The following is a 27257-nucleotide window of genomic DNA, read 5'->3' on the forward strand; positions in this document are numbered from 1 at the left end:
TCTAGACACATAGAGCACAGCTCAGCCTCACCCTCCACTCTCTGCTCCCAGGATTTGATTGACAGCAGCAGGCGCCAATGGCTCCCGCTGCTGCCTAATCCTCCTGTGAAGACAGCAGAGAAGAACTGCAGCTTGGCTCAATATTGGATCGATACAGGACAAAGGCAAGTGTTTGGGGGGAGGGGGCAAAGCAAGGGGAAAAACATGTTTACTTTAATGCAGGGAATGCATTAAGTTAAAAAATGTTTTAGCTTTAGAACAACTTTAAAAGACTTGTGTATTTTTAATGTTGCCCTTCAGCCACATTAAAAAAAAACCTTTTCCATGCTGAATGGTGTTTTATTCATTTTTTGTGCATTGTACATATCTTTTGTGGCACTGCCCAGCTATCCCTACCTTTTTTTTAACAATACCTTTCAATTGGCATTGAAAAAGGCAGGAAATCAAGATTCTGCTCTTACAGATGTCTATGGGGCTCAGAGTTGTGTTGAGGTGTGACTACACATCAGTCAGAATTAGCAATACCTTCACCCCTGCCTACCCTTTTTTTGTGGGTATTGCTGATCACCCTACCCTCTCCTTTAGGAGGATTCTGGGTTACTACTCTAATTTCTAATGTGGAAAGTAGTACTGGCAACCCTGGTTACAACCTGGGATTTCCCTCACTTTAAAGGGATTTTCTCTCACTTCCTGTTTTGGCTATGGGATGGGAAGTGAAAGAAAATCTTCCCAATGGGACAAAAATGGAGGAAAAACCTGACAAGCGTTATAAGCCTACTCTATCCAAAATTAAAAAAAGGTTTTGACTCTTTAATTCAACTTTAACCCATTGAGGGACCCATAAACTACCTCTTTTAGTTGTTGACTCTTATACTGCTGGCTCACAAAACTTAAGCATGACAGTTAAAGGCAGAGGTTCTACAGGGGCTGGCTTTAACTTTGTTTGTTTGCCAGTGGCCCAACCTACTGTAGGCAGCAGTAAACCTGACTGTTTAAAGGGGAAGTAGGGCCAGAGCTCTTTTGGCCCTACTTATCTGTGGGCTGCAGTACTGCACTTCGTTCTGCACTCCTGTGACCCATATTCAACTAACAGTGGGCTAAAGTCCACTGACGGCTGACATCACTCAGCCAGACCAGACTCTGGAAATATCCTGACTTTAATGGCAGGATCTGCCCAGATGCCTGGCCGGCAGCTGGATCATCCTCTCTGCATGCTACCCCCTCTACAGCCCAGCACTCCAGTGAGCCGAGCACAGAGTAGTGATTGACAGTCACTGTCTCTCTGCTCACTGAAGACCAAGAACTGAGTGATCAGCAGTCTTTGATCGCTTCGTTCTCAAAGTAGAGGTGGCGGGGGACAGATGCAGAATCAGATTGATGCTGCATGCACCTAGATGAGTATGTACTGTATGTTTGTTTTTTGTCAAAACCTGCACTTCTCTTTTAAGAATTCTTGAATTCCTTCAATGGACTTTAAGAAAAACATATAACGGTACTGCAAATATCTTATTTTTACCTTTTGCAAAATGTTATATATTAAAACCAATTGCAATTAGACATGTGAATACTATGTTCAGTGTGTAGTAATTGAGATATTGACATAATGTATTAAAATGCTACTGACAGCATTTACGTGCATTACTCAAGAACAAGAAAAAACATTTAACAGTGTTTAGTGATTGGGCTGATGAAATCTAGCTTGGATTGGTTGAGAAATCAGAATCAAAACATATGGCTGCATTACTCAGGGCAACTACATATATTTTGAACCATATCAGGAAGAATTACTGCTGGCATCTACAATTCCTTTTAAAGCAGAACTCTGGTAAAACATTTTCCCCATGCAGTGGGGCTGTGCGTGCACTGCATAGATTTACTGCTTGTTTTGTCCAAGAGCACACAGAAAGGCTATACACACCCAATCCTTCAATCCTCCGGAAAACAGCACTCCCCCAGGTTCAGTGGTGAACTGTTCCTGCCGTCTTCAGGTCCAGAGCTGGTTTATGACGTCAGGAACAGTTCACCACACAAGACCCATAGGCCGTGGGGAGGCAGGAGCAGCAGGGACCGGTCTTGCGCTTGCAGGATCAGCGGATTAGGTAAGTATATCTCCACTGAGCTCACCCCTAGACAAAAACAAGCAGTTAACCCAAAAACTGAAAAAAAAAATTCCTGGAATTCTTCTTTAAATTCTTTAAATATAGAATATTTATCATGTAAAATGTACACATTTTTATGCTGCTAGAAACCAACATTATAACAGTGCACAGTGCTTGCTCAGCTATTTGATCTGTCTTTGTTTGGCAAACTACTCCAAATTTAAAGTAGTTTTAATGAAATATTGTATATAAAGAGAACATTATGCCTATGTCTGTTTGGAGTTCAAATCTTTATTGGATTTTTGTCTTTTCAACAGTTCTTAGGATATGTAAGCATATTCTTCAGTAAAATGTGGCCTGGTAAAATACTTAGTGTGTTGAGATGCTCATGTATCACTTACAAACACGTGTTCAGTCATTCAGCTACTGGTGTTCCATTCTTTTGCTCAGTCAGCTGAGTGATTTTGGCCTAGGGAAGCACTGGATTCTGTCAAAGCTTGTGGACACATGGAATCTCTTGGGGCTGAAGTAGAGGCATACAGCCTGCTGTGGTTTTGAAAGCTCAAACACGTCAAGCTTGTTTTTCTTTAGTCAAAAAAACTATTAATGGAACTTATAAATCATTTTGTTAAAGTGGATTGCATCAGAGCTTATTAAGAGTATATTCCAACCTGAAAGTACTCTTTACGGCACATTTTAGGTTTGTTAGGAAGCTTTAACAACATATACAGCGAGGGGAATTAACAAAGACTAGCACACGTGAAAAGTGCTCCAGATTCTAGAATTAATATATTCCTTTCCAGATCCAAGGTCTAAGAGATCCAAATGATTAAGTAGATTGGTATTGTTATGTTATTACCACAGAATGGAGACTTAGGAGAAATGTAAAACGAAAAAGTTTTTGGACACAAAGTAAAAGTGAAAGGAGAAGCAGCAGTCCATTTCTCCTCTCAGCACATTGCTTGTTAAATTAATTTAAAACAAACACGGCACAATCAAAAAAAATTACTTATAAATCCTCCTAAAAATTAGTGTGAATAAACAAATTGCATCATTAATCAAAATATAAATAAATTCAATCGATAATGAAAACACAAAAGGCCATTATAAATTCTTCCACTCCTATACAGTCCACTTTAAATGTTCCTTTCCACCCTTAGATCCACCCGTGTTCACACCACTCCTGTAATCTGAAAGTGCTTCCACCACCTTCCAGTGAGGCCGCTTATCTCAGATAATTGACCTACTTTATAGGTCAAAACAGCGCCTTGCCCTTTAAGGGCACTAATCCACATCACTTTGTAGCCGTCGAGTCTTCACATGAACTTCTCACATCTTCATATAGGTACTCAAAGAAATAAAAGAGAACCTCATTGCGCAATATGTAAAACTTCAAATACCGTTGAAATAAATGACACTCATAAAATAAGTGCACTATATCCAGTGCACACAGAATCAATCGCCTCTTTAAATTAGTTTCTCCCTTAAGGCTGGGTAATGGCTTCAGATACCTCACTAAGATAGCTGATTTCTGGTTCCTGTGCGTGATAAAGTCATCTGGCCACGCCCTTGATGCGTTTCGCCATCCAATCATGACTGCTTCAGAAGCAATTTATTTTTATCGAGCAGTGTTAGTTTTTAATTAATTTGATATTTTGGTGTGGTATTACATAACATTAGCTGCTGCAGTCAAATTAATATATTGAGTTTGGATATGCACCAAATTTATATATATATTTATTTTTTGGAGTGATTCAGGTATAACTGAGTGACAGCACAGGAGATTTTGAATAAGTGTCAGTTCATTGCTTGTTAACACATGAGCACTGCAGCAAAACTGACCTACTCTCCATGCTGCTTCTGCCACCCCCAAACTATGCTCTACTGTACAAGGGTTAAAAGAGGCCCATGTCACATTAAAGTATGAATGAAACTTCAAACCAAACATGGTAGCTTACCACAACATAAGAATGCACTTTGGTGTTTTTGATGTGTAATCTATTTTATATTCTTGAAAAGAACGTTTAACGGCAGGACCCCAGCAATCCCTGCTAAAGTCTGGGAACACCACCTCTCTCCATGTCCTTGATAGTGTTGTGTCCATGCTCTGCACCAAAATGTATGCTAACACAACAAGCACCAACACACCCTACAGGATCCTCCCTTTGTTTACACGTTGTCACCTTGGCTGCCCACCACTGTAAAGACGCTTTTTGAAAAAAAGAAGCATAGAAGGAGTTGAGTGCACACTGCATCAGGGCACATATAATTCCGACAGAAGGTTATACAGTTTCATATAGGGACACACACTTTACAAGAAGCTCAAACGGGGCACCAGTATGCACTTATCTGCCATTCTATTTCAGTTCTACTCCATGACCATAGTTACATAGTTGGTTAGGTTGAATAAACACAACAGTCCATCCAGTTTAACTTGTGTGGGTATGTGTTTTCATATCAAAAACCATTTCCCAATTCCCAAGATGTCCATCTAAGAGTTTTTTTAAACTATCAATACCTGCTGACACACCGATTGTGTTTTACATCCTTACTGCTGTGACAGTGAAAACCCCCTACGCAGCTTAAGGTTAAACTGCTTCTCCTCCAGTTTCATTGAGTTGCCGCACATCTTCTTACTCCCTGAGACTGGATAGTTTATTCAATGGGTATCTGTATCTTTCCTGTATGTACTTAAAGTCTAACTCCAGGAATACTATTACTTTAAATATTGCTTTCTATTATCACTGTATAAGCTCTATGTAGCATGAGCTATGTATAGTACAAAGAGCTGTGTTTGGTCAGCGGTTCAAGGACCCATCCCACTCCCAGAAGAAAATTAAATTGAGCTAAGTGCTGCTCAGCCATTCGCAGGAAGCCTTGCATTTTTTGAATGGATACAAGGCTTTCTGTGATTGGGTGCGGTGGAAATGATAATGCCAGTCGCCCGCCTATCCACCTCAGCCAGTCAGAAGAAGCCTTGTATTCATTTCTAAAATACAAAACTCAGCACTCGGCCCAACTAGATTTTACTCTGGGAAAGAAACAGAACTCTTTATCCTGCTGCTGGAACACAGTGTTGTCTACTGTATGTAGCTGATGCTACATACAGTTTATACAATGCTGACAGCGACTGCATTGACTAGTTTAGGAAATAAATAAAAAATCTCTGTGAAAAATCTATAGATTACAGCTTGTTTCTAGCTCAAGCACCAAAATGTGTTTTTCACCACACACATAAGAACAAAATAAAGGAAATGATAGTGAAGTGCAACAAATGCAAATTATATTACAATGGTGCAATACCACATTATACCTTAATATAGTGAAACAATATAAAATTTTAAATCTTTAAATAAGTCCCTCTTCCAAGTGCCCTTTCAATCACCAAACAGTGACAGAAAAAGTTTTCTTCCTGGATTATCACCAAAAGTGCTTCACACCCCAAGCACACTGGACTCTCGCCTTCACATAAGACCTGCCAGACCTCAACATTTACAGTGCCTTGAAAAAGTATTCGTACCCCTTAAAATTTTACAAATGCACGCCACACTTTTCAGATATTTATGTATAAAAAATTTGGAAAACCATTTATTATATTTCCTTCCATTTCACATTTATGCGCCACTTTGTGTTGGTCTATCACATAAAATCCCAATAAATACATTTACGTTTTTGGTTGTAATATGACAAAATGTGGAAAATGTCAAGGGGTATGAGGCACTGTGTGAGTCATCTGAAGTATACAGTCCGAGTGGGAGGCTTTTTTTTATCATTTTTAAACCTCATTCCATCTAAGAGGTCTTATAGGAAGGCGAGAGTCAAGTGTGCTCAGGGTGTGAGGCACTTTGGGTGATAATCCAGGAAGAAAGGTTTTGTACGTGTGGAATTGCACTATTGTTATTTCATTGGTATATTGTTGCGCTGCACTATAATTTCCTTTATTTAGTATAGGAAATAGTTTTTTTGGGTCAGCTTGGCCCAAACAAACTATTTAATGTGATAATGTTCCTGCAGTTAGGCTTTAAAGTGAGCTGCCATAAGAGAAACATGGAGAATGGCAGCACTGACCTTCCCTTTTCAAGCGCTGGTTGCTCCCAATTCATACTTACCCACAGGTTTCATTATGTTGAGCCACTAATTGGAACAAGTTTATAGATAAGGAATTACTTTTTCTTTCTTTGTGTGTTCACTATATGCAGGTCAGTGAATAGCCCAGCCACTTACATTTGAAATAGATCAGCAACGGTTGTGTGTATATTTATCTCATAGCAGGCTTAATTTAAAGGTCCATTTCCACTGTTTTGTTTTCCTGCCTTAAAAAAAAAAAAGGAACAGAAACAGGGAAATGTCTATGCTATTATATATAATGGTATATTTCCAACCCATATGTTTTGTGAGTTGCATTTTAGCAGTATGGGAGATAATAACCATTCTGTACTATTGCAGAAATGGTTCTCTAGGTGTCAGTATTTTCCTGAATAGACATAAAATGGCTAGAAATATTTGTGTATGTATGTATGTTTCATAGCATAATAGGAACTTCCTGGCAATTTATATCCAGGTAATGAGTACTATATCAACAAAATAAATTGTGTTTGGTTAGCTTTATTGTATTGTTTTGCATATTTGTAATTTGTTTTCTTTAAATCTTTCTTAACACAGGGTTCTGCTTTTAGTGCTCAACCTACTGAAGCCTATAATCTCTTTGTGACCATGGCCATTGGTGATAGCCTAAAGTTATGGGACATTAGGACATTACGGTAAGCAGGAATTTGGGAAAAAAATGAATTCATACATTGCTATTCTAAATATATATATATATATATATATATATATATATATATATATATACACATATACTGTATACGCTGCTTAAAAAAATTAAAGGAACACTTTTTAATCAGAGTATAGCATCAAGTCAATGGGATATTGATCTGGTCAGTTAAGTAGCAGAGGGGGTTGTTAATTAGTTTCAGCTGCTTTGGTGTTAATGAAATTAACAACAGGTGCACTAGATGGGAAGAAACAATGAGACAACCCCAAAACAGGAATGGTTTTACAGGTGGAGGCCACTGACCTTTTTTTCTCTACTCATCTTTTCTGACTGTTTTTCACTAATTCTGCATTTGGCTAGCGTCAGTGTCACTGCTGGTAGCATGAGGCGATACCTGGACCCTACAGAGGTTGCACATGCAGCCCAACTCCTCCAGGGTGACACATCAATAAGTGCCATTGCCATTGCCAGAAGTCTCAAGAGCATGGAGTAGATTCCAGGAGACAGGCAGTTACTTTAGGAGAGCTGGACAGGGCCATAGAAGGTCCTTAACCCATCAGCAGGGCCAGTATCTGCTCCCTTTGTGCAAGGAGGAACAGGAGAAGCACTGCCAGAGCCCTACAAAATTACCTCCAGCAGGCCACTAGTGTGAATGTCTCTGACCATACAATCAGAAACAGACTTTAAAAGGGTGGCCTGTGGGTCCAACATCCTCTAGTGGGCCCTGTGCTCACTGCCCGGCACCATAGAGCTCAATTGGCATTTGCCACTGAACACCAGAATTGGCAGGTCCGCCACTGGCACCCTGTGCTTTTTACAAATGAGAGCAGGTTCACCCTGAGCACATGTGGCAGACATGAAAGGGTCTGAAGAAGCAGTGGAGAAAGTTATGCTGCCTGTAACATCGTTCAGCATGACCGTTTTGATGGTGGGTCAGTGATGGTCTGGGAAGGCATATCCATGGAGGGACGCACAGACCTCTACATGCTAGACAGTGGCACCCTGACTGCCATTTGAGATCGGGATGAAATTCTTGGACCCATTGTCAGACCCTACGCTGGTGCAGTGGGTCCTGGGTTCCTCCTGGTGCATGACAATGTCTGGCCACATGTGGCGAGAGTATGCAAGCAGTTCCTGGAGGATGAGGGAATTGATACCATTGAATGGCCCCCATGCTCGCCTGACTTAAATCCAATAAAGCACCTCTGGGATATCATGTTTCAGTCCATTCGACACTGCCAGGTTGCACCTCAGACTGTCCAAGAGCTCTGTGATGCCCTGGTCCAGATCTGGGAAGAAATGCCCCAGGACACCATCCAGGACACCATCCATCGTATCATTAGGAGCATGCCCTGATTTTGCCAGGCATGCATACAAGCATGTGGGGGCCATACAAAGTACTGAGTACCATTTTGAGTTGCTGCAATGAAATTTCAGCAAAATGGACTTGCCTTCTGCATCATTGTTTCACTTTGATTTTTGGGGTGTGTTCGAATTCATTTCTCTTTATGTTGATAGTTTTCATTTCCATCAAACGATGGGGCATCCTTACGATTCTAACACATTACCCAGTCCATATCAGTATAGATATTTAGCATGATATTTTTCCCCAATGAGATCTGATGTGTTTTCAAAGTGTTCCTTTAATTTTTCTTGAGCAGTATATATATATATATATATATATATATATATATATATATATATACAGTATATATATATATACACACACACAGTATATTCCAAATATATAAAGACACAGGTCTTTAATCATTACAGAAGGACCTTCAGGTGATTAGCCACTCAAAGCGATAAAACTCCCTCATATAAACCCTCCCATCCTCAGTTTTTTTGCTGGAGTCCAAAGGTGATGGATGCAGCCCTGTGAGGAGAAGATAGGATTGTTGATTTCTTCTCTCTAAACTAACACTACCTGGTGTCATTTTTTGTGGATCAGTGCCCACTGTATTTGTTACTGTGGAGACTGCACCAAGACAGGAGTAGGGCTGGTCTGTAATTTTTCAACTGCACTAGACCCAGTATTTAGGTATGCTGTTCATTGTGTGTCACCGTCGGGTGCTATACAGGTCCAAGGCAGAGGTTCACGAGGTTTACCTGAGGAAGAGCCCAGCCTTGAAGATCCCCCTCCTCATTTGAGTAGGGGGAATAAGCTGAAGTGAAGTGGACAAAGTCTACCTGGTCCTGCAAGCCGGCTCCTCTCTCTCTTGGTGTGGTAAAAGGGTACCTTAAACACAGAATACAGCTCCTGGGATTAATTGGGGATTACCTCTCCTTCATCATATTCTTCTTCTTCATATTCACAAAGAAAATGTAATTTTTAGGACATGAACCAACAGCTATTAGACATGTCCATGAACATAGAACTCTAGTTCTTAAAAAAAAAAAAGAAAGAAAAGCCCAGCACCTGTAAAAGTTGAATGACAGTCAACCCACTTTCTGTGAGCCCAAGCTGTCATGAATACAACCCTGGTGGTAAGTCATCGTAGTGGCTTGGGCTCACAGTACTATCAGTTTGAATGTTGGTCACACTGCTCAGAGCACACTGCCAAAGGAGAAGTGGAAGGACCATAGATGTCTCTGGACTGGCCAAAAGACCCTACTTTTAAGCTGGTCATACATGGATGGAAATTCAGCCAGTTCAGCAGGGACCAGCCAGATTTTGATCAATGTATGGCCTTTCCTGTCCATGAGAAGTTGATCTATTGTCCAGCTTTTCCTGAACGGGCTTGTTGAAAAATGTTTGCTCAATCAGTGCATGTAGCCAGCGGCCTGTAGTGCTGATCAGAATGCATAGACATAGCGGGGAGTATTTCCCCATTCACCTCGAATGTGTGGATGGGGAAACTGGCTCAGTTTTGTTTTTTGTTTAGCCAGCTGGCTGGATGACAGAAGTGGGTAATGCAAATTCAGAGTGCAGGGAAGGGGCTTGGGAAGGGGGAGTGGGGAGGTTCTTAACACTGAAGATAGGCTTTAAACCACTTACAATGCACTAACCATTTGCAAAAAAACTAATTCCATGCCCACATTCGTTAGAAAAGAAAAATGCAGGAATTTTATGTAAGAAATCACATGTAGCTATTTAGTATGGTCAACAAATGTTTTTCATGTGTATATATGAGGTAATTTTTACTGTTTACTTCTTGGTGAGATATGTAATTGCAATCATAGTACTTTGGTTTATTTTTCATTTGAGCATTATCATTAAGCTTACATTGTGGCTGGACTTTGGTTTGATGCAGTCATATCATTAAAGATTTTGTGGTTATGTGGTCCCTTAATGGATGCCTTAAATATTTAGAAAGTACTTTGTACTAATGTGTACATTCTCTATGGAAACACAGAGTGGAGGATGTTACCAGTAACTTCTTTTTTTAAAGCATGCATCTGTACTATAGTGTGATTTATTCAGAACTAAAAAAAAAACCTTGCCAAAGAATTGTATTTCTTTTCTTCATTATTGCATTATTATTTCAAACAGACAATGCTCCCTATCAAGTTAATGGTAAATTTAGACTATGTATGCCCTAAAGTAATTTACATTAATATACATATTACTATAATATAATTTTTATTTGACTGCTGTTAAGGCCGGCCACACAGCTCCAATTTAAAGATTTCAGCAAGTGCTGCAACATAGCCTATATCATAATATCTACAAAGTAAATTTGTTAAAATAAATAAACCCCTAAAACTTTAGTACAAGGCATGGTAAAGTTTCTTTTACAAATTAAAGAAATGCTTTTTTATAAATTGTGTATTTTTTTAATGCAAAACTAAAGAATTCATGAATGAAACAAAAAAGTTGACATTTTTAAGCTTAGAAAAATAGAAAGAAATAAAAAAAAATCTGGAAAAATAATAGCTAAGGGAAGAAGGGGAAAAGGTGGCTGATTAGGGTAACTAAGGAGTTAAATTGAAGCTAATTTTGTTTAAAAAAACCCCAAAACTCTCTTTACTTGTCCGGTTTCTTTAACTGACATCATATGTAGATTGAAGTGCATTCTTTTGTTCTGCAGATGAATTAAGGACACAGGGTTATACCGCCACCTACAGGAGATTGAGACATTGGCAAACAGAAAAAGCTTAGACAGCTAAGATCCCTCCTCTACCTGACATGCCTTTTGCTAGTGTCCTTTAATATTAACTAATTTTACTTATATATTCCAGGTATTTATATAGCAACAACAATTTTACACAGTATGTTCCATACTGTACATTCACATTTTCCCTGCCATCAAAGAACTTGCAAATTAAGGTTGAGGTTCCTATCTCACATGCGTGCATACTAGGGTCAATGTCAGGAGTCAGCAGCTAGAATGATCAGATATACAGTGCCCTGAAAAAGTCTTCATAGCCCTTGAAATTTTCCACATTTTGTCATGCTACAACCAAAAATGTAATGTATTTTATTGGGATTTTATATGATAGACCAACACAACATGGCACATAATTGTGATGTAGAACGATAATGATAAATGGTTTTCACACTTTTTTACAAATAAATATCTGAAAAATGTGGCGTGCATTTGTATTCAGCCCCCCTGAGTCAATACTTTGTAGAACCACCTTTTGCTGCAAATACAGCTACAAGTCTTTTGGGGATGTCTCTACCAGCTTTGCACATCTAGAGAGTGAAATGTTTGCCCATTCTTCTTTACAAAATAGCTCAAGCTCTGTCAGATTAGATGGAGAGCATCTGTGAACTGAAAATTTCAAGTCTTGCCACAGATTCTCAGTTGGATTTAGGTCTGGACTTTGACTGGGTCATTCTAACACATACATATGCTTTGATCTAAACCACTCCATTGTAGCTCTGGCTGTATGTTTAGAGTCGTTGTTCTGCTGGAAGTTGAACCTCAACCCCAGTCTCAAGTCTTTTGCAGACTCTAACAGGTTTTCTTCTAAGATTGCCCTATATTTGGCTACATCCATCTTCCCATCAACTCTGACCAGCTTCCCTGTCCCTGCTGAAGAAAAGCATCCCCACAACATGATGCTGCCACCACCATGTTTCACGGTGGGGATGGTGTGTTCAGGGTGATTTGCAGTGTTAGTTTTCCTCCACACATAGCTTTTTGCTTTTAGGCCAAAAACTTACATTTTGGTCTCATCTGACCAGAGCACCTTCTTCCACATGTTTGCTGTGCCCCACACATGGCTTCTCACAAACTGCAAACGAAACTTCTTATGGCTTTCTGTCAGCAATGGATTTCTTCTTGCCACTCTTCCAAAAAGGCCAGATTTGTGCAGTGCATGACTAAAGTTGTCCTGTGGACAAAATCTCCCACCTGAGCTGTGGATCTCTGGTGCTCCTCCAGAGTTACCATGCTAAATCTGACACATTCCACGCAAAACCCCAAAAATGGTCTGGACAAAATTACTGGCACCTCATCAAAATTGTAAGAAAGAATTGCATTCCAAGTTAGTGATGCTCCCTTAATTTGTAATTAAACTCACTGTATCAATTAACAGATCTTAATGTTGCTGTGTCCACTGTGTGGAAAATTGTCAATAAGTTTACAGCCCATGTCACTGTAGTTAATCTTCTTGGACGTGGACAAAAGAGAAAAACTTTATCAAAGATTGTAAGAAAGAATTGTTTGAATGGAGGATAAAAAACCTCGATCAACTTCCAGGCAAATTCAAGCTGACCTTCAGGAACAGGAGGACCCCACTGCTGACACATAAACATAAAATAGTCAGGTTGGAGTTTGCCAAAATTTACCTGAGGAAGCCAAAATCCTTTTGGGAGAATGTGCTGTGGACAGATGAAGCAAAATTACAGCTTTTCGGTAATGCCCATCATTCTACTGTTTTCAGAAAAAGAAATTAGGCCTTTAAAGGAAAGAATAGAGTACCTACAGTCAAACATGCTGCAGGTTCACTGATGTTTTGGGGTTGCTTTGCTGCTTCAGGCATTTGATGTCTTGACCGTGTGCATGGCATTATGAAATCTTTAGACTACCAAAGAATTCTGGGGTGCAATGTGGGGCCCAGTGTCAGAAAGTTGGGTCTCCATCAGAGGTCATGGGTCTTACAGCAGGACAATGACCCAAAGCACACATCAAAAAGCACCCAGAAAAGGTTTAGATCTCACTTCCATAGAACACCTGTGGAGAGATCTCAGAACAGCAGTTGGGAAAAGGAACCCTTCCAATCTGAGAGCCCTGGAGCAATTGGCGAAAGAAGAGCGGTCCAAAATTCCAGTAGAGAGGTGTACAGGAAGCGATTGATTTCAGTTCTATTTCCAAGGGGTGTACTACCAAATATTAAATTGAAGGTGCCAGTAATTTTGTCCAGTCCATTTTTGGGGTTTTGCTTGGAATGTGCCAGATTTGTTTCTCCACTTTTTTGTGTCATTCCAATATAAACAAAAGAAATAAACATGAGAATACCTAAACATTGTATTTGCAACAATTTTCTGGGGGAAGTGTTGCATTATCTGACAGAAAAGAAGGGGTGCCAATATTTTTGGCCATGACTGTATATTGTACATTCACATCAGTCTACATTCACATCAGTCGCTGCCCTCAAGGAGCTTACATGCATACATATACATACTGTACACATACATTTAGACAGGAGCAAATGAACCTACCAACATGTCTTTGGAGTTTGGGAGGAAACCCACGCAAGCACAGGGAGAACATACAAACTCCAGGCAGGTAGTGCCATGGTTGGGATTCGAACCGACTAACCTTGAGCTACTAGAAAAAAGTTCTAACCACGATTTATTTATTTTTTTTAATTCATGCTATGCGAATGAGTATATGTAGCAAATATAAACTAGATATTATTCTAGTGTTGCTGCAAAGTGGTAATACACATTAAAGGAAGAATCTAGTAATTTTTACTGTGGATATGAGTGATGCAAATGAATAGATACACAAGTACTACCAGTCTCGGCATATTCCCACCCTTTATGTACCACAGTGTACTAACTGTCAAAAACTAGAAGTCTATGAGGAATTCATAGTCTGTCCCCTATTCTGCAGTCTCGGAAGGAATTAAAGTGACTGTCAGTAAAGCATAGGGTACTTCCATTGCTGACCTTTCCACTGAGAATGTTAGTTCCCTGGCTGTTATGCTGTTTTTCTGCCTTGAAAACTTTGTGAGTCTCTGACCCAGAACATTTTGACACTGTCATGACACACATTTACAACATGCTTGTTTTGGCTCTGTGATTGAAAAGCACTGAAATCAGGCATTGCCAGGCAACTCACTTTTTCAAATGAGGACCAGCAATTGCAGCCACTATACTTTTCTCATGACTGAATCACTATAGAGGGTAAGTGCACTTTTAATGTGCTGACACTTATTGGGCCCCAATGCTTTATCCCAGCATCTCTGACAAGCCGCATACTCACTAGACGCCACACAGCCTATATGAGAAAATTCTTACTGTCAGGCCCAACCCATTGTAATGAATTGACATTGCAGTGTGTATGCACTGTAAGTGCACATGCCCTTTAATTCTATGTCAAACTAAAGAATTCTAGGCAGAATAAAGAGTCAAATAAAGAATAAAGCCAAATGTTTTAATGGATTGACTCTTTGTGGCAAAATACCCCAAGGGCTTAGAGTACAGGAATAAATATGAACAACATCATTCTAAACGTATTTATATCCCAATGTCTAGAAATAGCAGGACTCTTTTATCTGAAAGTTCAGCAGTAATATTATAATTACTGTATGATCTCTGCAGATTGGAAAAATACATTTCTTAATATAATATATACCTGTTATTTATAAGGAAAAGTTTAGAAACCGTCCCTGGGAACAATTAGATACAAAAATAATGCTCTTTTGCAATATGAATTTATTAGATTTAGTTCATGTTAGAAATCAAAAGCAGCAATAAGAATATTATACAAAATTGTTATCAGATTTAGTGTCATGTGGTATTCTCTAACATAAGAGTTATGATCAAGGAATGCAAAAAAATTTTGTAAACAGTCTGTTCTTGGGTGGCACGCAAATAATAATGGAAGCAGAGGTACTATTTTACTCAGATTTATGAACCTGTGGTTTGGAAGTAACAGGAAAATATCTTCTAAATCATGCATCAGTAGATGAGAGTATTTTTTTTTTTTTAGAACTGAAGAACTGGAGAAGTAGATTGGAAAATACTTGATGCATTCTCATTAGTATGTTGTACACATTTAATTACTGTTGATTAGTGCTAAAATTCATTATACAGTTGCATTCAAAAGTTTGCATACCCTTGCAGAAATCGTGACATTTTGGCATTGACGTTGAAAATATGACTGCTCATGCCAAAACTGTCTTTTATTTAAGGATATTGATCATATGAAGCCATTTATTATCACATAGTTGTTTGGCTCCTTTTTAAATCATAATGATAACAGAAATCACCCAAATGGCCATGATCAAAAGCTTATACACACTGGAATGTTTGGCCTTGGTATAGACACACAAGATGGCACACACGGGTTAAAATGGCAGTTAAAGGTTAATTTCCCACATCTGTGGCTCTTTAAATTTAATTTAGTATCTGTGTATAAATAGTTAATGAGTGTGTTAGCTCTGACGTACAGTGGGGCAAAAAAGTATTTAGACAGCCACCAATTGTGCAAGTTCTCCCACTTAAAAAGATGAGAGAGGCCTGTAATTGGCATCATAGGTAGACCTCAACTATGAGAGACAAAATGAGAAAAAATGAGAGCAAATGCCACAAAAAAAGCCCTGTTACAATATGCCCAACAACACCTTGACATGCCTCGCAGCTTTATGCACACTGTAATCTGGAGTCATGAGACCAAACTAGTGCTGTATGGTCACAACCAAAAGGGCTATGTTTGGAGAGCTGTCAACAATGTCTATAGTATCAAGAACACCATCTCCACTATAAAACATACTGGTGGCTCACTGATGTTTTGAGGGTGTTTGAGCTCTAAAGGCACGGGAAATCTTGTGAAAATTGATGGCAAGATGAACGCAGACTTTCCAGCACACCAATGACCCTAAGCACAAGGCTATGTTGACCCTCCAGTGGTTACAGAAGAAAAAGGTGAAGGTACTGGAGTGGCCATCACATTCCCTATCTTTTTTATCATCAAGTCACTCTGGGGAGATCTCAAATTTGCAGTTCATGAAATCTAAGCAAAGATTTTGCTGACCTGGAGGCATTTTGCCAAAACGAATGGGCAGCTATACCACCTGCAAGAATTCGGGGCCTCAACTATTACAAAAGACTGCATGCTGTCTCTGATGCTAAAGGAGGCAATACACAAATGTTAAGAACTAAGGGTATGCAGACTTTTGAACAGTGGTCATTTTATTTGTTTACTTGTTGCCTTGATTTGTTTTATGATTGTGCCATTCTGTAATGACCTACAGTTGAATATGAATCCTCAAGAAATAAAACAAATATGTTTTGCCTGCTCACTCATGTTTTCTTTGAAAATGACACATACTATTACCAATTCTCCACAGGTATACAAACTTTTGAGCACAACTGTATTGGTCATCTATTAGCTAAAAACAAAATTATGTACAGAACGAAGATATCCATACATCTTTTGACCATTTTGGTCACCATATTACCTCTACTCTGCCGAATCAACTCCTTCCATTTTTCCCCTTAGCTATTATTTTGCTGCTGACATTAGATTTTTGTATTATTTATTTTTTAACTATTAATATTTAAATGTTTTGTTTTTCCATTAATTTTGTTTGTTAATTATTTTTTGTATTAAAAAATATCCAGATATCACCCAAACCGTACTCTCTGCTCCTCGCACGAATTCCTGCTCTCTAGCTCCCTTGTCTCCTCTTCCCATGCTCATCTCCAGGACTTCTCCAGAGCTGCCCCCATCCTCTGGAACTCTCTACCCCAATTTATCAGACTATCGCCTACTCTGCTCACTTTTAGGCGATCTCTGAAAACCTATCTCTTCAGGGAAGCCTATCCTGTCCTCAGCTAATAATGGAATCTTCTACTCCTCCTACTAGTCCATCCTCCAAAGTTACTACCTTTTGTACCACTAGCCCCTCCCTCCTAGATTGTAGGCTCCAAGGAGCAGGGACCTTCTATCCCTCTTATATTGAACTGTATTGTTGCTGTATTGACTCCCTTTATATTGTAAAGTGCTGAGTAAACTATTGGCGCTATATAAATCCTGAATAATAATAATAATGTGTTGAGAATTGATAACACCTTTACTTAATTTATAAATCTTGTAATGCTTTAAAATAGAATCCTAATTTTAATGCCATTAAAAGTGGGGAATTGTCTACAATAATGTTAGTTTTTTTAAAACATTGTTTTTGTGTACACAGACTTCTTGGATAGAAAATAAAATATATTTTGCTATATATTTAGCAATATCATCAAAAGAAAGCTTTCCATAAAAAAGTACATACGTATTAACCTCCCTAACGTTATTCCCGAGTGTAGCTCGGGGTAAAATGTCTGTACCAAAAGCGGTAACCCCGAGCTACACTCGGGCTTACCATGCGGCGCTGCATAGGGAGTCCCTGCAGCACTTACCTTGTCCTTCGCTCCCGCGATGTGTCCCCTGCAGCGTCCCCAGCCATCTCCTCCGGCTGATGCCGGCATCCGGCTTCTGTGTTCCGGTCCCTGTGACGTCAGGACGTACGGGCGCCGACGAATTTTTAAAAAATGTCATTTTTTTCAAAACGATTTTACATAGTAAAACATTGCTGTTTCAACCCATTTCACATACATTTTGTCCCTAGTGCTCTGTCCTGTCCCATCTGCATTTTGAATGTTCTTTCTGCCTGGAAACTTAGAAAAGTCCATGGCGTCCAAAAAGCATCCCTTTAGGTCAAAAGCGGGTTTAGACCAGCTAGAGAACAGCGATAGTAAATTAGAACCACTTGCAGAATTGAGTGATAATGATTCGTGGAGAAATTCGTCATCAGACACTGAAAACAATTTTGCGACTTTGCTCAGCAATGTGCGAACTTGGCGCTATATTTCAAATTTCAGTGTTTTTGGTTTGATTATATTATTGAATTAAATGTATTATTATTATATTATTATTTTTTATGATTATTTATTAAATTATAATTTATGATTTTTTGTTTCAAATTTTATCATACCCGGGATGTTTAATAGACTCTTGTTCGGACAGATTTCAGTGAGTTATTCCTAAATATTACAGCCTACAATAAAAAAACTACATATTTCCATGCAAAATGATGGTACCGCTTTCAGCACCAAAAATCTGAAATAATCATAACGCTAGGGAGGTTAACTAAGCCTTTCTATCGTGTTGCAGTTGAAGACAGTTGCCATCTTAGCTGTATCTGGGTCTGAAGTTGCCATGATGCTGCACATGTTACCAGCAATTGGCAATTGTAAGATTTATTATCAGAGGCATACCTAGAATGTAGCATACACTGAGCATGCAATAGTAGGCAGGATGTAAAGAAAAACACTGCAGAAAACATTGCTATGTTTGATTAAAGGATAGGTTCACCTTTTACAAAAAATAATAAATGCACATTTTTTTTGCAGGTAAAAAATGTGCATTTATTATTTTTTTACTCAGCAGTCTGTAAGGCAGATCGCAGGTGCCATGTCTGGATCCAGCAGTCATTCAATAAGTTATCTGTCCATACCTCATGGGCAGGCAGTTACTGAATTGCAGGAAGAATCAATGGACTACAAGCCGTGAGATGCAATGGTTGATGGTTCTTGTAAGCATTCACTCACAGCTAACTGTGTGGGGGTATGTATGGGGATACCACTTGTGTGAGACTTTTTCCCAGCCTAGCCACACAGACAGGCCCAAAATCCAAGGAGCTACTTCAGGCTTTTAACGTGCAGAAATTATGCATCTAAATTCCTGACTACCTATCACATTTATGGAGGCCCTGGAACATCAGGGCAGTGGAAACTACATTTTAATTTGTTACACAAAGTTTTCAATTAATAAGATAATGCTTACACATAGCACTGGTATACTTAGAATTACTCCCCAAAACACATTCTCTGACTTCTCACAAGTATGGCAATACCATATGTGAGACTTTTTCACAGCCTAGGCACATAGAGAGGACCAAAATCCAAGGAGCACCTTCAGGCTTTCTATTGTGTCAAATCCAATGCACTGTAATGGTTACCTCGGTACGGCTGATCAGGGAATATAGCTTAGTGTAGCATCATGTATTACAGTCTCTATTCCTATAAGCCAAGTAAGTCTGGCTTACTGGTATGTGTCTTCCCCCAGGAATGCAGTGTTTGTTGGCCAGGAAGTACAGGAGACTGAAGGAAGAGCAGAGGAATTCCGTGGTTCTAGGAGTGGAGTTGTCCACAGGCGATGGCTGGGACTGCTGTCTCAAAGTAACATAGTCAGTTGGATGAGTTTAAGCAGCAGGCAGAGACATGATCAGCAGAATGGCAAAGGACTTGATCAAGGCAGCAGACAGAAACGTGGTCAATATATAGGCCATGGTTAGTACAAGCAACAGGTAGAAGCAACACTGCACTGGTGTGGTGGGATCAGGAACATTGTTCCTGGCTTACACTGGTCTGATTACACTGGAGACCAGAAACACTGCTGCTGACTTATTCTGGTCTGGTGGCACTGATGTGGCAACAATCAGGGACGTTGTTGCTGGCTTACACTAGTGTGGCGACACTGCAAATGGTAGAATGGTGATAAGGAGCACTGTTGCTGGCATACACTGGTCCGGTGACACTGGGATTGATGTGGTAGTGATCAGGAAAACTGTTGCTTGCTGCACTGGGCTGGTGGCAATCAGGAATAGGTTACACGAGGCTGGCAACACTGTGGCTGGTGTGGTGGTGAATGGAGAATTGTGACTGGCTGCACTATTAGGGCTTGTTCACATGTGCAGTTGGAGGGTGGTAAAACCTTGCTGTTGAACTGCAGTTTTACCACCCCTCTGCTACTACCCCTTTTAGCTGCATAGTAGATTTGACTAGTAGATTTAGACCTTTGTATCCCACCTTTTCTAGATGGCTTAGTCTGTTAGGTTAGGTTCACACTATTGCAGGCTTGCAGGCTATGTTTGCACGGGTATGGCAGCCCATTCATTTGAATAGGCTGCTGTGCTTGCATTTCATGCAGGAAAAAGGTTCCTGCCGCATTTTGAAAATGCAGCGGCTTGGAAATCACATGATGCTTTTGCACCATGTGATCTCCCTGCGGTTCCTGCACCCGCATACATAGTAAATTTTTAGATGTATTAGAGGTGCCATTAAGAACAAATGGCAGCACCACACATTTTTAAAGAGCAGCCCGTTTTGGCTGTGGGTGGATGTAGGTTTGGTAAGAGCTGCAATTCCTCACCCGCAATCACCCGCAATAGTGTGGACCTAGCCTAAAGGGTAATTGAAAAACAATAGATTTATTGATTGGATGACCAAGTAAAACAATGTTACGGGGGGACTCAGAAAAGCAACACTATGTTAATGCTAGTAACAGACTGTATCATACTGTATATGCCATTTTTTTTTTGGCCATAGTTACACTTTATGTTATCTGATCTTAGTATTGCATTTGTTCCATAAAGGAATTAAAATGAGGGAGTCCATAGATTTTCTAAGGGTTTCTAAAATATTATTGGCAAAGAGATCTAATTTTAAATTCATAAGTATGAGCCTTGTTGTACCAGGGAAACATTAGTTTTACTAACCAGCCGTTCAGTGTCTAAGGAAAAAGTAGATTAAATGTCTGGCTTATAATAGTAATTAAAGCAGTTAGTATCTTTTTACATAATAACTACTGAAAGAATGTTCTCATTTGTTGTACTGTTACAAAGTAAACATTCTCTGGTAGTGATACTTTTACTTTAAGTCTTACTTGTCATCACTTCCCAGATGAATAGGAATTGAGTTGCTTCTACTGACCACTAATAGTTTTCATGTGAACTTATGTAAGCAGAAAATATAAGATTTAAAATACTATGAATGCTGTTCATCATTTGCCAGTTTTTATTTTTGGAATGGCTTTTTTCAAAGACTAAATTTCCTAACCCTAATTGGGATTCCAAAAAATGGGGGAGTTGCAACATTTTATTCATAGCATATAAGAGTACATATAAGGATATTTTCGTTTTTATAGCATGATCTATTTAATGATTGCTTATGTAATAACCTGGCTGAGTCATGTGTGACTTGCAGACCACATTACGTGTGATATATATTGATGTGTCTAGATTGTTTCTGATTTATTGTTTAATGAATTCTTTACTGTAAGACTTAATACATTCCTTCCCTAAAGATCATATTTCTGGACATTATTAAATTGTAAACATTCACTACAAAGATAGCTCTTGAACAGATAGGGATTATAAGAATGCATTTAAATGTATTTAATATTATCTAATTTTTTCCATTCAAATTCAAGGAAATGTATTAAAAGCGCTGGATGTCATAGTGAAAATGTGATAAAGGACACTAGGCACGCCATTTTGGAAGACAAAGAGTGCCTGATAGTTTAGAACAGAGAGTCCAATGGATGTATCTTATGAAGGACAGGTGGGGTTAGCCAATAGATAAAAGAGGCAGCTCACTGATCTATCAGGGGTCCTGTGTGAGCCATTGCTCCTGAGAAAGTGTTTAAAGCAGTAGTAAACCACAGATAAAAAAAAAAAATCCCTTGCAAGGTAATGGCATAATGTGCTAGTATGCATCGCATACTAGCAAATTATGAAAGTCTTACCTTAAAATGAAGCCCTCCAGTGGCGCACTGTCATTGCTTACAGGGCTTCCATCTTCACCGGTCTTCCTTCCGGGTTCGTGAACTTTGGTCATCTGACTGGCCGAGCCACGATGATGTCACTCATGTGCATGGGAGCCTCGGGACACGGCACAGCGATCTGAAGGAACAGCACACTTATGCCGTTCCTTCAGAGCACATGCGCCAGCTGTAAAAAGAGCGAATATCTCCTAAACGGTGCATGTTTAGGAGAAATTAATTTTACCTACAGGTAAGCTTTATTATAAGCTTGCCTGTAGGTAAAAGATACAAAATTGGGTTTACTTCCACCTTAAGGAGGATACAATGGAAATGTATGTCTGGGTCTGTGCTTGGAATGAACAGAAGACTACATCAGATTGTTGGCTGATCTGATCTATAGAGAACTGTTCAGACAGGATTAGTGTGAGTGTGAATGGATTGAGAGTATGAGTTAAACGCGATTTAAGCTGGCCATACAATAGTAGAATTTTGTTAAACATTTTTCATTTTAGAAATGTTTGTTCGATTTTCTAATTATTAGTGGGGTCAAATCAACATTTGTTTTAAACCACAGTGACAAGAAAAATAAAAAGGAACAAGATGAAATTGTTTTTCTCATGTACAAATTTCTAACAGTATATGGGGTTTTCATTTAGGAAAGTCAATTCATTCCAAAATCGAATACTAAAAGCAAAAACTTTTTAAAGCTCTTTTGAGAGACATTTGTCAAGTCATCAAATGAACTGAGAATTTGCATACAAATTTGTCATATGCTTGTTAAAAATTCTACTAGTGTATGGCTTATATTAGTCTCCAATCATGCAGACAGAAAGTCTGACCTAGAGACTGAAGTGGTGTACACACTATGAGAAAATCAGAAGAAAAATTCCATACAAGGAAAGAACAAATGATTCAGTTTTTGTATATTGGGTACACAACTTTCGATATCCAATTCAGTCTTTCCACATTCATTTTTCCATTTTTGAGTTTTCCAAACTCCAAAATGTTTCTTGTACGTGAACAGAACTAACGATTTTTGTTTAATGTGTACTGTTTTCGTATGAGACAAATTGGCTTCGAAAGACTGTGCATGATCAGAAACAATAAACGAAAATTAATCTAGGCTACAACGTTTCTACATCAAACAAAAAAAAAAGCCTTTTGTCGTTTGAGAATTTTGTACAAGTAGTAGCATTCTCTGGTTAGACTTGCTGTGAAACATCAAGGAAACCCGGATGATCGTTCACCCGATTTTCTTTGAGAGAACCAGTCCAGCAGGGGGTTGGGACTGAAACAATATTTTCCTAACTGTGACAATGGATAGGTCTACTCAACAAATAGCCAGTGCTCTTGAAAATTATTGTTTTGGTCTGGAATGTGCATTGAAATTTTGCCTTGGTGAGTGGACTGAGTCTTTGAAAGTTCTCTTTTTGATACCAATCATTGCAGGACATAAATACCTGTCTTTTTTTAAAGAAACAATTGAGTACTGTCCGTGATACATTTTTTATTTGCACTAACATACAATTTTCAGGACACGCTTTCGGGGTATGTCCCCTTCTTCAAGGTTCAAGCAGTACTACTTCACAAAATTTTAACAGAATGTTAAAAGAAACAATCTCTGAGGGAAAAAAAAACCACACACACACACACGTACATAGCAATGGTCTTAAAACTAGGATTGGACTAGAGATAAGACAGAACAAAATCTTTTGCTATACAGTATGTTGTCATGTTGGGTTAGCTTGGTTTAAAAGAGAGCATGAGATCCAAAGTTACTAAAGGTCAGTACTGGGGCCTCTTACTTGTGTCATCATTTTTTTTGGAACTCCATCCTAACAGTTAAATTCACAGTTGAGGTGTATATGTGAAAGTGACTACTGTCATTGAAAAACACCAAAACAGGTATACCTGTTAAGTAAGAGAGAGAGTACTTACCTTTCTCCCTACCTGCTCCACTGGAATACTGCTCCTTTCAAGAGAAATCCTCAGCTGAAGTCTGCTGAGAAAGCCAACACTTTTAGGAGTGTCAATCTCCTGGATGCCTCGCTGTGTTCAGTGGTTCCTCCCACAAGCCTTCATGTCACTTTACCTGCCAATGATGACTACTCTATATAAAACTGTACAGTTTCTAGTGCCCTTTAGTGGGAAGGGAATTAGCTCAGGAACTTGTAATACTCAAAAAAAAAAAAATAGCAGAGTGCTCCTCCTGGCTGGACAGTGTGGCAGGAATGTGTGAACTACAAGAATGGATTAACAGAGTTGCAAATTCATTAGATGGTTAAATATTTAACATACCATGCGTGTAGCTTATCTGCGAGTTTAGCTGTCTACCTAGACTTCTGCTTTAAATAGAAATGGAATTAACTGCCAAGCCACTGTAAATAACAAGACAAATGTATTGGCAAAGATTTATAGTGGAAAAAAGACAAACTATAACTATTCTTAAAACATTTCCTCTCTCTTCTCCCTACCAATATTGCCTAACCTGTATAAACAAGATCTGTGTTTTCAGTCTGCTCTAGTCTGGTCATGTGATCCTGTAGTTCTCTGTAGGGGAGCGCTCGACAATGGCTGTGAATTTCAAGAGCTGTGACATCACCCATAGGCGTCCTTTGTTGGCATTCCCTCCTTGACCCTACAGCAGCCACTCACTGTCACAGGGGAGCTGAAGCTGCAGGATCACATGAATGGACTGGAGCATCCTAAAAATAGGTAAGTACACAAATCTTTTTTATACCAGTTAGGTTGGATAGGTAAGAGGAGGGGAAAGGGAACATTTTCCAGAATATTGTTAAAGTATAACTAAAGGCAAAACTTTTTTTAGTTTTGGACAGAGTGGATATGGATTAGAACACCTATTAGGATTTTAATGTAGTCGGTGCCCCCATTAGGGAGATTCACCCTCTCTATTTGTCCTGTTTACCATTATCATTGGAAGTGAAAGTAAAGAAAACCCCCAATTTTGGGTTGTCCCCAGATAAGTAATAGGAGATTTTCCAATGGGGACACTAGTTCTGTTGACCTGGGGATCCCCAAAGAATTCCATTTATTTGCAGGGATTATCTCTCCCTTTCTTTTGGTTATGGGACAGAAAGTGAAGGGAAATTTCCCAAATGGGACACAGATTGCAAAAAATAAACTGACAGGGGTTATAACCTTCCCTTACTCTAGCTAAAATGAAAAAAAAAACATTTTGCCTGTAGTTCTACTTTCAGCATTTCTTCCACTTTAAATAATCACTGCTACTCACTTATATCTTAAGTAGTGTTTTCCTTTGAAGAGATGCACATTACATAGCATGATCAGTTTTCTATTTTAGGCAATTAACAATTAAGTATTGTTGTAATGTTATCAGTAGTGAATTTAGAAACACTTTCTGTAAGAAATAGTGAATCTATCAGGGGCTTGGTTTACTAATGTGAGAAAAGTGGGAAAAGGAGGTAAGGTGTACCAACGATGGACCTTGTGGTCACTACAAGCATCCAATTATGTGCAGAAATTATTGAACAAACCATTCTGATTATTCACAAGCCTGGATGTTTGAGGTGAATTCACCTTACTTTATGAAATCAGGGCAATTTCACTTGATACATTACTAAATCAGGCCCCTCCTGTGAACTGAATTAATTGCTAGGAGTTACCATACTGAGTTTTTGGGCTTGCTGATTCAAAAATAGTGTCAATACATAATACATAAATTTGGACAGTTAAAGTAACATTAAAGCTTTTTTTTCCTTTAAAATAACAAACATGTTATACTTACCTGCTCTGTGTAATAGGTTTGCATGGAGCAGCCCTGATCCTCTTCTTCTCAGTTCTCCCGCCAGTGCTCCTGGCTCCTCCTCTTTGGCAAGTGCCGCCATAGGAAGCTGCTTCCTATGGGGCATTGGTACGGGCTTGCTCCTGAGCTGCCTTTTCTGCGTCCATTGACATAGACAGTGCAACTTGGTCACACATCACGCTCTCTTGTCACCGAATTTGATTGACAACACTGGGAGCCAATGGCTCCCGCTTCTATCAATCTGTTCAGTGAGGAGGGACAGAGCTGGAAGAGCTGCTGCTCTTATGTACATCACTGGATTGAGTTCAGCAAAGTATAAGGGGGTGCTAGGGGTACACATGCATCACAGAAGGTTGTTTTACATGAATACATCGAATGCATTACGGTTAAAAACCCTAAGGCTTTAGAACCACTTTAAGTATTTGTAAAGCCATATTGATTGCTTAAAGCCCAACTAGACACATGTGAAATATATGACATATTAACCCACAAGGCAGATAAAATAGGATGGGAAGACAGAATTGAGATTAAGGCTCACATTATCATTTTGCAATTTTTTCACTTAATCTTTGTGAGAATTATCCAATAGGACAATTTGATCTCCTTCAATAACCTAGCAAATTGTTACCAAAAATGTGTTAAAACACATTTTTAATGCATGCTGTTCAGAGAAGTTTGATGTCATGTATATGTGGTTGTTTTACTAACTAATTAGTGCTATATTAACAATCACAAAGGATTGCAGCTGCGGTAGCTGGTATGTTAAAACAAACAGTTCCATTTTCTTTAGCATCTGCTGATTCCATTATATACTGCATAATGATGTGTAAGACTAAACTAGTAATTTGCAAAGCATGGATCACATCTTTCAAAATGCATGGATACCAGGATTTCACAAAACCCTTCTACTTTACAGAATTAAACCATCCCCATAAAATAAAATATTCACATTGTGGGATGATTAAACATATTGCGTAGACTGTCAAGTTACATTACCATTCGTAAACTGTAAGCTTAGAATCGGACAAGATATGTCACTATTCATTATAATTTATGACATTATATAATTTTGACTGTGTTTTTATAATACTCATATGATCAAACTAAAGCAATGCAATTATGTCAAAAATACCAGAAATTACATATTAAATATTTTGGAAAAAATGGGTTTATGATAATATGTCAATAAAGATTGACATACAAATGGTACATACACATTGTGCAATATATAGTATAGGAAAAAACTACAATGTTTTCATGGAGGATTCATACAAAATTTTTTGAGGTTTTAAATCTTTTAACATTCATAGTCATATAGTTATGTGTCCCTTTTTATTGTGGGTTTAGCTTTAGCAAAGACGTGTATGGGTGACATAATTATTACATTTTAAAAAATCTTGCTTACCTTTTCAAGTATTTTACATTTTCCTCAGCTAACCTCATTACTTATATTTGAATTGTGTGATTCCATCTGGTTTTACTGATTATATAAAAAAAATGGATGTTGCCTTTCAAGTTGCTAAATCCATTCCCTTTCTTCCTTTTCTCTTCTCTGCTCTTAGTTTCTGTGTATAACATTTTATTTTGCTCATATCAAAATTATGTTCTATATTGCTTTGCTTATCAGGTGTGTTCGTCGTTTTGAAGGTCATGTGAACCGGTACCTTCCCTGTGGTGTTGCCATCAGTCCTTGTGGGAGATTTATTGCATGTGGATCTGAAGACAGATGTGTAAGACATTTCTAAGCTTTCTTTTAAGCATTTTTGTTTTTTTTTCTGTTTTATATCAATAACATTTTTGTATAGTAATGGTTTCCAAGCAGTAGTTCAAAAATACCTTTTGTGGCTATCAAATTGATAGATGACAGCTAATCAGCATTATCC

General features: G+C 38.7%; 1 protein-coding gene across 1 annotated transcript in view; it reads left to right on the top strand.

Annotated features, from left to right (window-relative positions):
* Positions 1-27257, top strand: part of WDR27 (WD repeat domain 27) — a 425210-nt gene that overhangs the window by 228814 nt on the left and 169139 nt on the right. Inside the window, exons 22-23 of the mRNA XM_089669697.1 lie at positions 6762-6859; positions 27002-27104. Coding sequence (XP_089525823.1) covers positions 6762-6859; positions 27002-27104 — 201 coding nt within the window. The remainder of the gene's footprint in view (positions 1-6761; positions 6860-27001; positions 27105-27257) is intronic.

Source organism: Staurois parvus, unplaced genomic scaffold (assembly GCF_062004578.1).
Source record: "Staurois parvus isolate SC_StPar_1 unplaced genomic scaffold, SC_StPar_1.0 ptg000081l, whole genome shotgun sequence".
NCBI classification, from domain to species: domain Eukaryota; kingdom Metazoa; phylum Chordata; class Amphibia; order Anura; family Ranidae; genus Staurois; species Staurois parvus.